This window comes from Haliotis rufescens, unplaced genomic scaffold (genome assembly GCF_023055435.1).
Source record: "Haliotis rufescens isolate VD_foot unplaced genomic scaffold, xgHalRufe1.0.p SCAF_7, whole genome shotgun sequence".
Lineage (NCBI taxonomy): Eukaryota > Metazoa > Mollusca > Gastropoda > Lepetellida > Haliotidae > Haliotis > Haliotis rufescens.
This window is the reverse complement of record NW_025964361.1, coordinates 35,677,925-35,694,823: the sequence shown is the minus strand read 5'-3', so window position 1 is coordinate 35,694,823 and position 16,899 is coordinate 35,677,925. Positions and strand designations below refer to the sequence as shown.

At 41.2% G+C, this 16,899-nt stretch overlaps 1 protein-coding gene across 1 annotated transcript in view; it reads right to left on the bottom strand.

Annotated features, from left to right (window-relative positions):
• The window catches only part of LOC124115030 (sodium- and chloride-dependent GABA transporter 2-like), a 33,622-nt gene that overhangs the window by 2,662 nt on the left and 14,061 nt on the right, over window positions 1–16,899 (bottom strand). Inside the window, exons 3-12 of the mRNA XM_046475835.2 lie at window positions 13,620–13,751; window positions 12,614–12,932; window positions 9,969–10,101; window positions 9,354–9,488; window positions 6,369–6,472; window positions 5,765–5,889; window positions 4,000–4,112; window positions 3,163–3,300; window positions 2,651–2,750; window positions 531–631 (exon numbers count right to left, since the gene is read on the bottom strand). Of these exons, the coding sequence (XP_046331791.2) occupies window positions 531–631; window positions 2,651–2,750; window positions 3,163–3,300; window positions 4,000–4,112; window positions 5,765–5,889; window positions 6,369–6,472; window positions 9,354–9,488; window positions 9,969–10,101; window positions 12,614–12,932; window positions 13,620–13,751 (1,400 nt within the window). The remainder of the gene's footprint in view (window positions 1–530; window positions 632–2,650; window positions 2,751–3,162; window positions 3,301–3,999; window positions 4,113–5,764; window positions 5,890–6,368; window positions 6,473–9,353; window positions 9,489–9,968; window positions 10,102–12,613; window positions 12,933–13,619; window positions 13,752–16,899) is intronic.

Sequence of the window (16,899 nt, the reverse complement as noted above, 5' to 3'; positions counted from 1 at the left end):
ATTGTCCCGCCACACTTCGTGTTATGTTAAACACTATAACAATGACACTGCTGATAATTTGCCTTCAATGTGTCACTGGTCCTGATCCCAATTTTCACCTTGCACTAAGTGCGTATGATTTTACCCCGCTTTTAGCAATATTCCAGCAATATCAGACCAGAAATATCTATTATTTATTTGTTTGTTGTTTAACGCCACACTCAGCAATATTCCAGCTACATAACGGCGTATTGTAAATAATCACATCTGGACCAGACAATCAAGTGATTGACATCATGACCATCGATCAACGCAGTTGGGATGCGATGACATGCATCAACCAAATCAGAGAGCCTGACCACCCAATCCCGTTAGTCGCCTCTTTCGACAAGCATGGGTTGCTGAAGACCTATTCTACTCCGTGTCTTCACGGGTCAGACCAGAAATAGGTTCCGCACAGCGTACCCATGTGGGGAATCGAACCCGGGCGTTCGGTGTGACGAGCGAACACTTTAACCACTAGGCTACCTTCCACTATCTTACAAACTTACCAGAGTAAAGGCCGGAGTCAGGAACATCCAGCAGATTTTCATAAAGGGGTTCAGGTAAAAGCCCAACATCATCTGAAGGTTATCATAAAACCTGTTCACTCCTGTAAAAACGAAAAAGTAGAAAATGAAACTTCAATGTCACGGCGGTAAAACCCGCGGGCGTAGTATATTACTCTGGGGGAGGACACGTACGTTACAATACGATCCAGCAATGCTGCGTATTTTCGCGTTGGTTTGGTTAGAAAAATATGTACCAATATTCAAATTAGTGGGCATGATCTGATGAAAGGAAATCCGTGGTAATATAGAGCGCGTTATGTTGTGAAACGTGTAGGTAAATTAAACAGAGACTGTTAAAACCAAGAAAAAAACAATTAGTCAAACAAAAAATGTGTAGTCCATGCAAATATACTTAAACTGAGACACAACTCTAGAACAGCAATATCAACACAAAAGCAAACATACAAAGCTCGTGGCTACCATTTGTTTACATTTTATATAAAAAATTCCTGAAATACAAAAACGTGGATTTTGATGACAAATTTCGTTGCTTTGGAGATCAAAGCCGATCTCCTTATTCTAAACACTAAACCAGTCCTGAGTCACTGCAAACAATGACTTTATGCTTTATTGACGTTTCTAAATAACCAAAATACATTACAATGCGAAATGAATGCGATCGCGTATGGGTATTCACAAGGATGTACATCAAAATGCGAAAATGCGAAAAATGCGAACTATGTTGTCAGAAATCAACATTTACGTTGAATTAATACTTCCATGCCAGGGGGAAAGTCCTAGAACAGTGTGACAGATTGTTGAAAATTGGGCTCCCAAATCTCTGTTTAATGTCTCTTTCCTCATGGACCAGGTTGAGATGATGGAGAAGGGTAATGTTTCTTATCATGATTGTTAAATGTTAAATCAGTGATGACCTCTCCGGGATTTAGAGTGTTATAAGTTAAGGAAGTGTGTTGGCCAAAACCGAATGAGTTTGGAGAAGGACCGAGAATGAGATTATCATGATTGCGAACTGTCATGATTCAAACTATACTGTCATAATCCAGAATCCTTTTGTTCAAAACATTCTCCCATACATTTTCAAGCCTCTAGAATCAGCTGATGTTCCGAACAAGTTTCCATACTACTTGTAAAAGTGAATTAAACCGACCACAAAAAAACTTTCAGTGATAAATTTCGAACATGTTACATTAAATACACCGCTTCTCAATCAGAATCCTTTTCCGTCTCCAAAAGCATTAAGAAAAACTAATTATGATGTGTTAAGTGAAATTTTGAAATGGTCTCCCAACGAGGATCAAGTTGCATTAAAATTACTATGACTACTGTACATGCACATAGAACACTGTATGGCACTTCAGCGATGGACAAGAATTGAATGAATCTCTCTCTAGATACACGTGATGTACAATGTCTCCCTTTAGTAACTGCACTGATGAGCATTTCCAGAGCCTACGAAAACAGGAATTAACACTTCAAAAATGTCCGTTTTCTTCACAGAAGTCCTTCTTAAGTTTGTACAAATACGTACTAAACGTTTCCGCAGAACCATAATATTACCCGCATCAAGTGAATAAACCAATGAGGTTTTTAACGAGATTTCCAGAAGGAATTCGGTGTGAAGATTTGAACATTTCAGAGGTGCTTCTTGTGCATTTCAGTCAAATGTGGGGGAGGGGAAGGGAGGGGAGGGTCTGGGAGGCCCCGAGTGTTCAGAGTGAGAAGGCCATGGTGCTAGTTGGAAGGTTCTACAAAGCCGGCGTTTGATGGTATCCCTCCGTCTAACACATCCCTCATCTGATTCCCGGGTACATCAAGGCCTTGGGCACATCAATGGCGGATCTTTGTGAACAATGGTTGCCATGGTGATTACGTGTTCTTCTAAGCCTGACGGCTCTAGTGGGCATCTTACGTTGAATGTTTCCTACGTTTACTCAGGCACACTCTATCTCTGGAAATGCGCATGCTCAGATTGGGATAAGCATCACGCAAGGGGAAGTAACTGTCCGGCAGAGGGCGCATCCCGTGTTTCCTTCCGGTCATGGGAGCAGCCCTAAGTCGGGTAGGACATACAACCTGTACCTGCCTGTTCAACATACCGTAAATATAAGAGACCACGATGCACTCGAAGAAAGCCACAACGAGCACAATTCTGCTGGCTGAGTAGTAGTCGAACAACTGAAAGACATACATCCCGCCCTGCAAAGGTGCGGGTATCATGGGTCAGTCGGTATTAAGAGGGCTGAAATACTGGACGTTCCAGAGCAGATAAATCATGTTGAACAGTATCATATACCACCCCCTTTTTTTATTCAAATGTCAATTTTTAAATCATGAAATCTGGCGAATGCATCGCCTTATATTAATTCGTTTCAACCGAAAATATAATTTGGAATTCGAGAAACAACTGTTTGGAATTGTTTTTTTGAAATGGATTAATTAGATGCCAAATAAAAAAACTGTTTTTAATGGGCCTTTATGTTTTTGAATTAACTCGGGAAGTTTCAATGTCTTGTTGAATTAACCTGAAATAAATTTTAGTAAACATTTTATCTTGGGAACTGGATAAATGACAGGATTAAGCTGGGGGTATGCGGAAGCTGGTACGTACCTCAGTGACCATGGAGAGTCCGATGAAGAAGGACATTGTACACACACAGGCGATGAATATCTCTCTCCTGTGCCCCTGTCTCAGGAAATGCGGGAACATATCAACCACGGCGGTGACAAAGCCCTCCACGCCAACAAACTGTACAAAATAGATGAAGATGTTGGTGAGAACACATTTAAGATAATTATGTAGTATATCATCTGATTTGTAATTGTCTCAATGAACTTAAAAGTGTCACCATGATATTTGAACAAAGTGTTTAGAGTTTTATAACTATATTGAATATTCATTTGAGTCAAATGAGTCTCTTCATCCTAACTGCAATCATAATTAAAATGTGGTTACCTGGACACTGTGTGACATGGATGGTACAGTAGTAGTGTCTTAGTACCTAACTCTGATATAGAGGGGCACACTACCGACACACGCGCTAAACTCTGTAAAAGGAGTTTCACCAAAACAATCAAGTTCTAACAAGACGATGAAAGGTTTATTTTCAAAGATCATGGAATATCTGTGAATCTGAGGTGAGGTAAAATGGGGTTTAACGTCGCGTCCAAGATTATTGCACTTATATAGCGACGTGCATGCACATGTGAGTGTGGCTGCTTGTCTAGTCCGGATTAATGCCGATGCTGTAGTGCAGGCACACTGACGTCGAGCCTTCCAGTCCTTGTTTTAGCCCCTTAATGCCGAGTGCCAGGCAGGGTAACAACAAGTACCACCTTTAATGTATTTTGGTGTGACGCTGCCGGGATCGAACCCCCGACATTCCGCTCTCCGGGCGGACGCTCCACCACTAGACCACGAAGCCGGTCCTATGAAGCTGAAGCTCACCTGGCTGTCAAGACCTAGGAGGATGATCATCACAAAGAACAGGCAGGACCAGAGAGGGGCAACGGGCATCTGTGCAACAGCCTCGGGGTAGGCAATGAACGCAAGACCGGGACCTGCGAAATAAAATTGCTGACTCAATACTTGGTCCATAATCAGATCTTCAACATGTAAGCAACTCAAAAATTTATGGATAATTTTATTTAACTTTTCTATCCCGGAACTTCACAGGACTCAGATATACTGAGTTTGTCATGAATTCAACTCACGTACATGTATGTAACACATGGTGTATAAAGTCATGAAATGAGTCACTTTCCGATTTTTAATATTGAAAACGAAGAATAACAAATCTCTTAACAGAATTTAAATACCAAAAATTAAGGCAATTTTGAAATAATCATGGGCACATTTGTAAAGAACTCGAAAAAGTATAAACAAGCCAAACAGGCAATCATAAGTTGTTTGTAATTTACGAAACATGCCATGCATGTTTCTAATATACATAAACACATAGCTACAGCAACATTAGCCAAAGTCAGAGAACAACATGAAATGAAAGGCGGGAAAATATTTGCGCAGATGTTCCTAATTACCTGCCCTTCATCAGCTGTTATCGTAGGGTGAATCCCCATTTACCGTTATAATTTCCCTAATGAGAAAACACGTGCACCGCGATCCTTCAAACGATCTCATTTCTGCCAATATTCTAAAATAGCTCCACGAGTCATCTCTGCATCTGATCTAATGCAATAAACAGACACACACCTGAACGACGTTCGTTACATACGCCTTTATTGCCATCGAAATGCGTTTTCGTTTGTTTTCAAACATAAATGGTTACAATTTTGCATTAACTCGTGTTTATTGCAGCATTTAAGTCGAGCGTGGTTGCATGAGGTAAACCAAAAAGAAGGATTGTTATTTTACCTGTTCGAAGAAGAGCGAACGGGGAGGCATGTGTCAACTAATTATTTTGTTCAAGAATATGTACATAATTGTAGGAAAACGAAATATCCATTGTAGACACATTATCAGTTGCAGCTGTTGCGCTATGCACACCGAGACTGTCACGTATTTCTAATCATAAATTCTAAAATTACCATGTATTATAAAACATTGATCCGACACACAAGATGACGTTTGCTCTCATTTCCATACGGTAAACGCCATGTTTTCGGTTCTCGTATTATTAAATTATCAACGTTTACGGTCAACACCGTTGAAATATGTGAACGGTCATATGAACAATTTCTCTTCTTACGATAACAGTCCATTCGTGAAATAAATCAACCTTAATCAGACATAGTATATGCTACAAATCAGTGACTTTGATTTAAGGCCGCTTTGAACCACATTTTAGTCATGACACAGCCTGTCAGCTAAATGTGGGAGGGTAAACCGAAGTGATGCAGGTCTTAGACGTATACATCTTTTGTATAAACCCACAAGCACGGGTATGGTGCGGAAAAATAGCAATAATCAGAGCGAATATGGGATCCGAAAAAACGATCATTAATTTCTGTCACGTTTAAGGGACGCAACTCTGTACAGTGAATTGCGGTGCCTTAGACGACAGGGCCAAGCATTTCCAACGATAATTTCTCGCTATTTGTATAACATCAGGAAATCCAAACATGTGTTGGACACAAATCACACCGAAGACTCCACCTGTGTAAAGATGAGTCATTGTGTTCCCAGCAAACAAGTAAAAAGCTAAATATATGTTATCATTGTCTGGCATCGCAAAAGACGTCAGTGGACGTACCCGACTCTGCAACATCTTCGACAGATACACCCTGCTTGAACGCCATGAATCCCAACACCGAGAAGATGACAAACCCAGCCAGGAAACTGGTCACGCTGTTCACCAGGGCAAAACATATAGTATCCCTGGAAATAGAAAACACTCCGTGTCAGTAGATGAAGATGAACATTAGGATGCTGCTGCTGCTGATGATGATGATGATATCACGTCCTGTAAATAATCGACTCAGGGCCAGACAAAGCAGTGTACGCTGACAATCAGCCAGGGCATACATTGTGACATGTCACACGCCAACAGTCAATCAATGAGGTTCAGGACAAGGGTCCTACATGACAAATCAAGAAAAAAACATAACCCTAAGTGAGTGAGTATGGTTTTACGCCGTTTTTAGCAATATTCCAGCAACTTTAGGGCGGGGGACACCAGAAATGGGCTTCACACATTGTACCCATGTGGGGAATCGAACCCGGGCTTTCGGCATGACGAGCGAACGCTTTAACCACTAGGCTACCCCACCGCCCGCATATGATCCTGAGGCAGCTAAGCGACGCAACTATTAACCTGGCCACCCTATAAGTTATTGTTTTCTACAACAAATACTCACCTCCAGGCGTTATGGTGGAACTTGTTGTAGGACCCCAGAGCAGTGAGTGTTCCCAAAGAGATGGAATAAGAGAAGAAGATCTGCGTTCCAGCATCCACCCACACCTGGAATAGCCGTAGGAAAATAGCATTGTTAAATGAGGATACAACCAGCCTTAACATAAACAGTATCAAAAAGGTATCAAAACTATATATATAAGGAGAAAAATAACTTTGTTTTACAAAATAAAAATTTGCATAACACGAAACTGATCGTTACAGGGTTTGTTTTAGCTTGTTTACTTGGAGAACATACACAGAAGTCGTTATCCTTCGTGTCTCCATATCTGCGTTTCTAAAACGACATATCGATCTTCATATCAAGGTGACCTCTGTTACATGGAAATATGACACATCGGAGTGCTCAGTCTATAACTAGTTTGTAAAAGGAGTACACCCAAACATGCATGTTATAACCATTTTAAGCTTATCTGCACCAAGAATCATATTACGTCTCTAGAACTCATGTTCTATATTAATTGATTGAATATACGAAACGCATGATTGTGAATGATTATCGGACGCATGGCGGCAGGTGTTAACATTAATAAGGTGTTCTTTATCATAGATGCATCTGCTCTCTGATACGTGACGGAAACAGATGGCTCTTGCATCGTATATCATTTGGAGCCCCGACAGATGTCCTGTATGTTATTATCACTGATCGAGTTGATGTTCACCAACCCATCCCTCAAAAAGTAGGTGTATAGAACCCTTCTTTATTTCGTTACTTTTGTCAATTCGTAAGGGGGGGGGGGGGGGGGGGTAGCCCGCGCCCGCTGGTCATCAGAATGGGATTCTCATAGGTTAAGGATTAAGATTGTTCCATTTCAAATGACAATTACGATCGAGCTTTCTGGAGCTTAATATTAATAATTGAATGATTTTGGGAGTTGGCTGAATCTTAGTCAAATATGTTTCTTTTTAAACTTCAACTTTGCTATACATGTCAAGACCATCGTCAAGGGTAACAATACGAATGAACCTGTCATGTTTTCGTCGTCCCAATTACAAAGGGTTATAATGTCTCGCAAAGGATCTGAAAAGAAGGCCTAAAATAGGACCCCGACTTATAACCTACATTCCGTGATGTTGAATCCATATAAACACATCTGCTCAGATTAAACGGATTTTCGCATCGATCAACATATTCTCTTCAAACATGATCGATTAGACGGCGGTGTTGGAGCTTGCTGGTGGAGAGCGGAGCAAGCCAGTTGACTCTGTACAGAGCGGCAAATTCTAGTCCTGATATTTTTGTGTGAGGTAACCGACTATCTTGTCAACAAAACGGATTATTGTATCGATCTACTACAATCGTAGCGGATATATTTATCAGGTTCGAGCATCTGTGACAAACCGGAGAACATACTACAGCCGACCTTCTCTTGCCGCGGCTTTATCGATCTCACAGTTTGCCCGCGTCCTATTTAGTATTTTCCATAAAATCCGCCCTTTTGTAAGTGGAAATTTCCACTGCGACTTTCCCGGGAGCTAACTGTCAATTGCCGATCGTCTGCGCGCTGTTGTCGTCTGCTGCGTTTGCAGAACAGCAGACGACAAAACAGAAACGCGAGACATTCAATACCGCAAAGCGGAAGAAAAAACCTATTGTACCGGCTCAGCCGAGATAATATTTGATAACATTCAACAAACGATGTCACTGTGTGGAATCATTGTGAATATTTCCGTATATGGTTAATTAAAACACATTTTGGATAGCCCGAGGAAGAGATACTTGTCATGACACAGAACTTGTTTCGAACAATGGAATGAGATGCCATGCAATATTTACAATCTTATAATGATATAATATTCCTTATAACATAGTCTGTAGTCCTTAGTGTCCACAAGATCGTACTCTTGGCGGTAATAAACATTTCTCTTTCTCTATTGTGGCAATTAATGCAGACAGTCATCTCATAAAATTACAATACATGCTCATAAGATTTAAGAACTAGATCAACTGCAGGAATACGGTTGCCATCTTGGGGAATGCTAATGTATAATGTCGAGACGAAACTTTGTAGTGGGAATATTCAATTAACGAATTTATAAAGTTAGATAAAAACAACATTAGCATATCAAGACACAGATAACGTAAAGATACTGGTTAAAGCATAGGGCGTTTATATCAGCCCCCAGGGCAGGGCAACAAAGCATGTTTTTGTTGCAGTTCAAGTAAGACCACATAACACACGCATATATCAGCCAGATGTCGGAATGGTCTCATGAAAACCAAATCTACACACTCGCCACGTTCACCCCTTCCGTGACAACTAGGCAACAGCAATGTTAAATACACCGCAGGACAGAAAATGGGGGAATCCAGGTTCCAGGAAATCTCGCTTTTAAGCACGTACATGGAATCCGAAATTTATATTTGTTTTAAATCAAAAATCTTAATTTAAATTAAATAATGTGATATTTTATAGTATACCAAATACACGTGTTATATACTACTCGATAAGGTTAACGAATTACCGTTTCATGCCATGACAGATTACCTACAGTTTATATGAAAGCATCGCGTGGTCCTTAACTTGTTTTGAGTAGTATAATTACAATATCTTAATTTTATGTGATAAGTAGCGACATCGGTCATACTTGTTATATTCAGTGTGACCGTATCGTTCATTAAGAAGTTCGACCCGTGAAGATCCGTGTAGAATAGGCCTTCAGTAACCCATGCTTGCCGTAAAAGGCGACTATGCTTGTCATAAGAGGCGACTGACGGGATCGAGTGGTCAAGCTCGCCTTGATTGATGCATGTCATCGTATCACAATTGCGTAGGTCGATGCTCTTGATGTCAATCACTGGATTGTCTGGTTCAGACTCGATTATGAACAGACAGCCGTCATATAGCTGGAATATTGCTGAGTGCGGCGTTAAACAACAAACAAACAAACAAACAAACAAACAAACAAACATCAAGAAGTTCCATACCTGAGTGTCCAAGAGTCTGTTCCAATCAGGAAGCAGATAGTATTTCAGACCATCTACAGCGCCCTCTAGCGTCACTCCGCGAATCAACAGCACCAACATGAGGACGTACGGACTGGTTGCAGTGAAATACATAACCTAGCAACAGAAGAAAGGAAAAAAGAGCAGTTCTCAAGAAATTCTACAAAATCATTGCTGCAAAATAAACTACGTTAGCATTTGGGGAAGGGACTCGATATATGAAACGATAGTTTAGATTATGGAGTCTCTAGATTGGTGGTGTCTGTGGAACAACAAGGTGATTACAAGTTTAATTTCCATCCTTTACTGTCAAATTCCCCATTTCAGGAAAGTGAACCTTTTGAAACTGATTGTCAGTGCAATAGGGGAAAAAATAATGGAAGTCTGGTTTCAAATTCCACGAAGAGCTTACCCACGCCATAGTAAATGAGAATTATTGAATGGAAGAAGAGGCGTGTTCTATACTGTTTCCCGTTATTCTACGACACCACAGCTCGTGTAGGTCAAGGTCAAATTCTAAAGGTAGCCCGACGACCTGAACAAGAGTATGGGCAATATGAGCTAGCTTTCACACGCTCACTGCGAGTGAGTGATCACCTTTCCGGAGGATTTTATGCCCTTCCATATGCAGAAATACACGACGATCCATGCGAGAAGCAAACAGAGGGCCAGGTCCCACTTGATCCTGCCAGGTGACCCGACATCGTTGGAGAGAAGCAGGACTTTGCGCCTGAAGAAAGTGCTACACTACAGTGGCTATTTAAATACTCTGCCCATGAGACACGGCGTTCCATGCACAGGGCAGGGTTAGTTTTTCCTTATTTCAAAATGGCGGCTTAGAGTGAGAGATCGTCAATCTGAAGTCTACTTTTGCGGAGATGATTATTTTCCTACAATTTTACCTGTTTATGATTTAAGATGGTTTTGAACCGCACTCCAAATGTTATTGCTGAGGCAAAAGTGTAGGTTTAGATGCTGACTTGTAGTAATAGTGCAACCGTTGAAGAGTCCTCTATAACAGGTTCCTAATCAGCCACCCTCTTATGGGGAAGCCGACCAGTCACGATCAGCCGTCAGGGAGCGCCAGGAGGGCTTTCCCATCGGGCCCGGACCGAGTGCGGCCATCGTTAACTGGTCGGGTGTAATGGTGTGACCCCACTCTCTACAACTACCAAACATGGCTTCCACGACCCATACAGGAAGTGGGCAGAAGCAATGCCTGTAAGGGGAGATAATTGATTGTCGGTACTTGGATAAATACTAAATGCCCAACAAACTTAAATCCAAACCTGTTAAAAAGAATCGATTAATTTTGTACAATGTATTGTATCATGAAGGTATTGCACGATGCACATTAGCTGTAAGCACGAACCGTATCGGTTACTCCCACAAGGGGAGATAACCTAACGTCTTTTACCCCAAACTAGCTGGGCCGGTGGTGCAGGCTTGTAGCACAAACACCCTAAAAAGTTATAAAATCACTCTTCAAGTCTCATAAAAGTAATATATACAATCCATATGCCCATCAAAACCCGTAAACTTCTGAGCAGAGTTACCGGCCCTGATGAGAATGTGCTGTCCACCTTTACATGTAAATCGTTGGTGAAGATTTGCCGCTGGTGGTTTCGACAGCATAGATAATTACACTAAAGGACAATGTCTAACATCAGTATCCTAGATGACTCACTCTATGCAGGGAAGCAGGAATATAATATATTTTCTCGTAGTTAGTGAAAACAGCTTGAATTGGCATGGAAACAAATATACAATTTTACAAAAGTTCAAGATGAAAGCATTTAAATCAAACGTGAAAGAGAAAAAAATTATTCTTGCATAATTTAAACGAAAGAAAACCAAGGGTAGAATTGTAATACTCTTTTGTTTGGACATTTAGAAACAATTCGTGTGGTATAGGCCTGACGTTTATCTCAATTATTTACCAAACAAACCTAAATTACCAGTGAAAACACAAGTGTAACACAAGCCCTCTTTACAAACAGTTCTGTCATACAAAATGATAGTGATATATTTCATACACTATGGTCAAAGCACATGTCAGTATATCTTACGATAGATAAAACGAAAAGCAAACGTTTCTAACAATAATATAACTATATAATTTACAATTGGCCAAACGCAATTTCAGCAAATGTGCTTTGAGCATAGTTTTTTGTATATATGGTGAAATGTATTACGATCTTTGTGTACAAACTTCATAACAATGATGTCATAGTATTCAATCAATAACAAAGATTCCTGTTGTTTGATCAAAGAAGTAAGAATAAAAACATCACAGTAAAAATATCACGTGGCTATGAAACAAGGTAAAACGTACAGTAGTAATGTTATCCATTATTGTGGATCAATAAAACATAGTCTGTGGCCAGTATGACAATAACTTCCCGCAAAATCCCAACAGACATATCTGTTGTTTGTTCTGTGTATATCAGGAAAAGAAAATCCAACAGTATCAACAGTACATCAAGAAAACAATAAAGAACTTAAGCAGATCACTATGGAAACATATCACAGGTACACTCAGTCATTCGGTAAAACTCGGTAGTTTTCGCCTAACAAACTGACCCGTGGCGAAACATCAACTTGAATCTTGTTACAGAAATCTCATGGAACTTGTGGAAAGATAACCTTAATAAGAAACTGTAAAGATTTAGCTGGTTTTGTAAGTTTAACATGGAAATATGTTCAAGTTAATGCTTCACCAGATCAAAGGACGGCTATTGCGGAGTTTGTCGACAACTACCGAGGAATGCCGAAATGATAACGATACAATGCTTCGACTATAATTTAAGATAAGAGGATAAACATGGCGTTCTTTAAAAAAAAAAATAAATGACAATTAATTTTCATTTGATCTATTAAATTTACAATAAGGACATTTCAAGTGTACTTTTTCCGGATAATTACCCGTGAAAGTCATGCATTGTATCTTTTGGGGGAAGTTGTTGACATATGCCAATATGATATCATATATTTAACATTCATGAACATAAACAAAAACAAAAAACATAAGCGACTAAAATAAAACGTTGTTTTTCTAAAGACTCCTTACCTCGTTAAAACCCTGAAAGCTGAGAATTGTGGTGCAAGAAAGTCAAAATATATGATAAATATGCCAAAGGAAGGTTAACTATCCCCTAAAAGTGAGACGGCGTTATAGAGGATGTATTCATAGTTTTTGGTATACATGAATTTATCAAGAAAAATAGAAATTTATTACTTACTCCCAGAATTCTGTTACAGGATCCATCAGTGGTGCCAACTTCCCGGACACTTCGGCGGCCCCAGTCAAGTTGCTATAGATGCTGTAGCTGGCGTTAGCAACCGTTGCATTAAACATGGTTTCCGTGGAGTTCTCGGAATCCGATGCATTCGGATGTCTTCGGAAAGTGGAACAGTTAGGCGAGTTCCACTCGTTGTCACAATGTGACCATGGCAGTCGGGCCGTGAAGGAGGAGAAGAGGTAATAGAACGCCCAGGTAAGGATGATGTTGTAGTCGCAGTTCAACAAGAACACGATAACAGTGCTGGCGTAGCCGATACCTGCGGGGAGGAGACGTTGTCGACGTCAACATGGTCTACATCTGAGCACCACCGTACTCATTATACCACAACACGGCTCAGTGGTACCGAGTGGGAGGGAAGTCTTAAGGAAGCAGTCTTTCAGCTATGTTATGGTTCATTGTGGTCCACATGGACAACACGGCGCGATGACACCATGACGAGCCAGTCCATGTATTCCACTGGTGCCTCGTTAAACATGAGATTGGCAATTTTTTGTCAGACCATTTGGATCTGGACTGGAGCAATGCCGATGTCCTGCTTAACAGGCATGGGGATGTAGTCTGTCATCCGGGCTCTAAGAGGATGGAGAGCAAGCCATCAGAATCACTGTGCCCGGTTTTCATGAGGATGACACAGACAAGTCTGTGACGTCACAATTAGTTCACAGAATCCACGAGGATGGAACAAGGAGACTTATTGACTACACAATTAAACCAGAACTAGGTCCGTCACGTGGGGTTCCACGGGAATGGAAATCCCAGACCCGTGCAGCAATATTGCACTAAGAGCAATATTGTTGCACCATGTGCAATGCTATTGTTGCAACAAGAGGAATCTGTTATGTGTTATATTAAAGTCTAGATCATCAGCCTCCATTTCCTTGAGTATACAAGATTCAGATTAAAATATGATCGTACATTACAGGCGTATGAAAACAGGTATTACCTTGGAAAAGAGGGCAGATCTTCCATGGGCCGATGCCCCCTTCGGACATGAACTGACCAAGAGTGACCTCAAGGAAAAACACCGGAATACCACCAAGAACAACAGCAATGAAGTAGGGGATGAGAAAGGCACCTGGAAGAAAACAACAAATAAATTAACAAATGTTAAGAGTGATTTGGGTTTAACGCCGCTTTTAATATTCCAATTATATCAAGGCGTGTCATCTTGTCAAAGGGTGAAAGCTCGAATTGATGCAGGTCTCAGGCTATGATGCTGAGAAACCTTGAAACATAATCGGGGTGAACCGGAATTCGACCCCACAATCATAGGTTTCTCGCGAGCCCAAGGGTTATAAGTTGAAATTATAGATAAAATAAGACAAGGTAGTAACTTATCCCGATGTAAATTTGTTTTCCATCAATATATATTTTAATATCAACATCATCGCTGGTGTTTCAATGTGAACTGCAAGTGGCAATATCAAAATCAGAACACGAATTGCTCGTAAATTTAAATAAGGACCACGTGGGGGTTCGGCTGAGAACATGTGCCAAGGAACCTGTTTCACATACGAGGCGAAAAAATGGATCGGGTGATCAGGCACGCTCTCTTGATTGGGTGTTATCGTACTGAGGTGGTGTGGATCTTTGTTCTCAATATCAATCACTGGATTCTCTGCCCCAGTCTCGATTTTTTACAGGCAGCCGCCACATAGCTGCAATATTGATGTGAGTGTGGCGTTAAACAAACCAATACAAGATTGCTGACGCAGCATTCTGCAATATGTAGGCACGCCCTTTGTGTGTGATAACACGCACATTAATATGGCTTGCACGAATTCAATTGATGAACGTGAAGGAAATATTGACATTACTATATTATCATTAGCGGATAGAATTATCATGAAATAGATATCGGGGAACAGAATGAGGTTATTTGAGCTCAAGCGTTTACCCCTTGACAATACGTTGATAGCCATTAACAGAAAAGTGCACTATCCTGAGACTAACAAATTGGCTGTGGACAAACAAAAAAAACATTGATGGTAGCCCTCATTGATTCGTAACCTTTGGGTGGGGGTATAAATCTGAACTAGCTTTTACTGACTCAATTTTGCGACAAACCAGAACTGAGTGAATCTGACCGAAAATGTAAACATAAAAAAATTTATTTTTTTTCTTCTTCACGTATTACAAGCTACAAACTTTGTGGTTTCAACTATTCCGCTGAACTAGTTTAAAAATGCCTCCGACTTTCTAAGACCCGTAAAAATCCGGGGTAGAATAGCAATCCATGCTTGTCGTAAAAGGCGACTAACGAGATCGGGTGGTCAGGCTTGCTGACTTGGTTGTCATCGTACCCCAATTGCGTGGATCGATGATCATGATGTCAATCACTGGATTGTTTGGTCCAGACTCTATTATTTACAACCCGCCGTCATAAAGCTGGAATATTACTGAGTGCGGCGTTAAACAACAAACAAAGGCTGGTTGGGACATTGTTTAGCACCTAGATACTGACAATCCAGCAGGGGACACTTCCCTGCCTATTCTGCGTTATGGTCTAATGATGGAGATGAAGCGATTCTACCTATAACAGCGAAAAACCAATCGAGGAAGGAGTTCCGAAACGTGTGTACAACGAGGTTGTGTTTAGAATACAACAGATTCCGTACTGCTGTTGTTATGTTGTGCAATGATTGACTAATATTAACTGAGCAATGATTGGCTGAATTGGCTGAGTTGTTCGTGTGTTTGTAAACAAAGTGTGCGTGTATTTACAAACAAACAGCCTGGAATATGTGTCACAGATGTATAGACAATAGGAATGTGTGTCAACAAATATCATTCTATTTGTCCAGATCTGGTTTTACATTTGGAATGAAGCCAAAACGTTTCTCGGAAGTCACCGATTTACCAGAACATACATTAAACTCTCGTCTAAGTCGCCTAGTAACAATAGTCACCGGTAGTTACAAAACCGATCGATTCAGGCAACAGTAACTTAGAACCACTCGAAATTCACACGACTGCAAAAACGCCGAACCATCGGCAAATGCAAGAATCGATTCTGCGGGAGCTATTGCCGAGTCGCATGGGTCGTTCATGTCATCGCAAGTGTCTGGTCTAGTGCACGCTGCAGCCGCTTTCATAGCAAGTGTCTGGTCTAGTGCATGCTGCAGCCGCTTTCATAGCAAGTGTCTGGTCTAGTGCATGCTGCAGCCGCTTTCATAGCAAGTGTTTGGTCTAGTGCATGCTGCAGCCGCTTTCATAGCAAGTGTCTGGTCTAGTGCATGCTGACGTCGCTTTCATAGCAAGTGTCTGGTCTAGTGCACGCTGCAGTCGCTTTCATAGCAAGTGTCTGGTCTAGTGCATGCTGACGTCGCTTACATAGCAAGTGTCTGGTCTAGTGCTTGCTGACGTCGCTTTCATAGCAAGTGTCTGGTCTAGTGCATGCTTCAGTCGCTTTCATAGCAAGTGTCTGGTCTAGTGCACGCTGCAGTCGCTTTCATAGCAAGTGTCTGGTCTAGTGCACGCTGCAGTCGCTTTCATAGCAAGTGTCTGGTCTAGTGCATGCTGCAGTCGCTTTCATAGCAAGTGTCTGGTCTAGTGCATGCTGCAGTCGCTTTCATAGCAAGTGACTGGTCTAGTGCATGCTGCAGCCGCTTTCATAGCAAGTGTCTGGTCTAGTGCACGCTGCAGCCGCTTTCATAGCAAGTGTCTGGTCTAGTGCATGCTGACGTCGATGACACGGAGAGTGTCTGGTCTAGTGCCATCGCAAGTCTGTTTATTTGTTGTTGTTTGTTGTTTAACGCCGTACTAAACAATATTCTAGCTACATGACGGCGGCCTTTAGATAACAGACTGGGTCAGACAATCCAGTTATCGATATTATGATTAATATTGTGATCAATGATCCACGCCGTCAGGGTACAGTGTCACGAAATCGATCGACCCTGTCCACCCAATCTGCCTCACACGATCAGCACAGGTTACAAGGGACCAATTCTAACGCGAATTCCCAAAGGGGGGTCACGCGGATTGTATTGTGTTCAGATCATGATATTCTGACAAATAATCACTCCTCGGCGTAGCATGTCAGAGAGGATGCGCAGGCAATATCTACATTTAATCAAATTACTAGCTTTTCTTAGACTGTTTTTTTTTGGACGAATTCCAATCCGAATGCCGCCAATAGTCTGTTAACTGCAACGCCGAGTACATTGACGTATGGGCAGACATACACAGAATACCAGCGTTATCTTTTAAAACTACGAAAT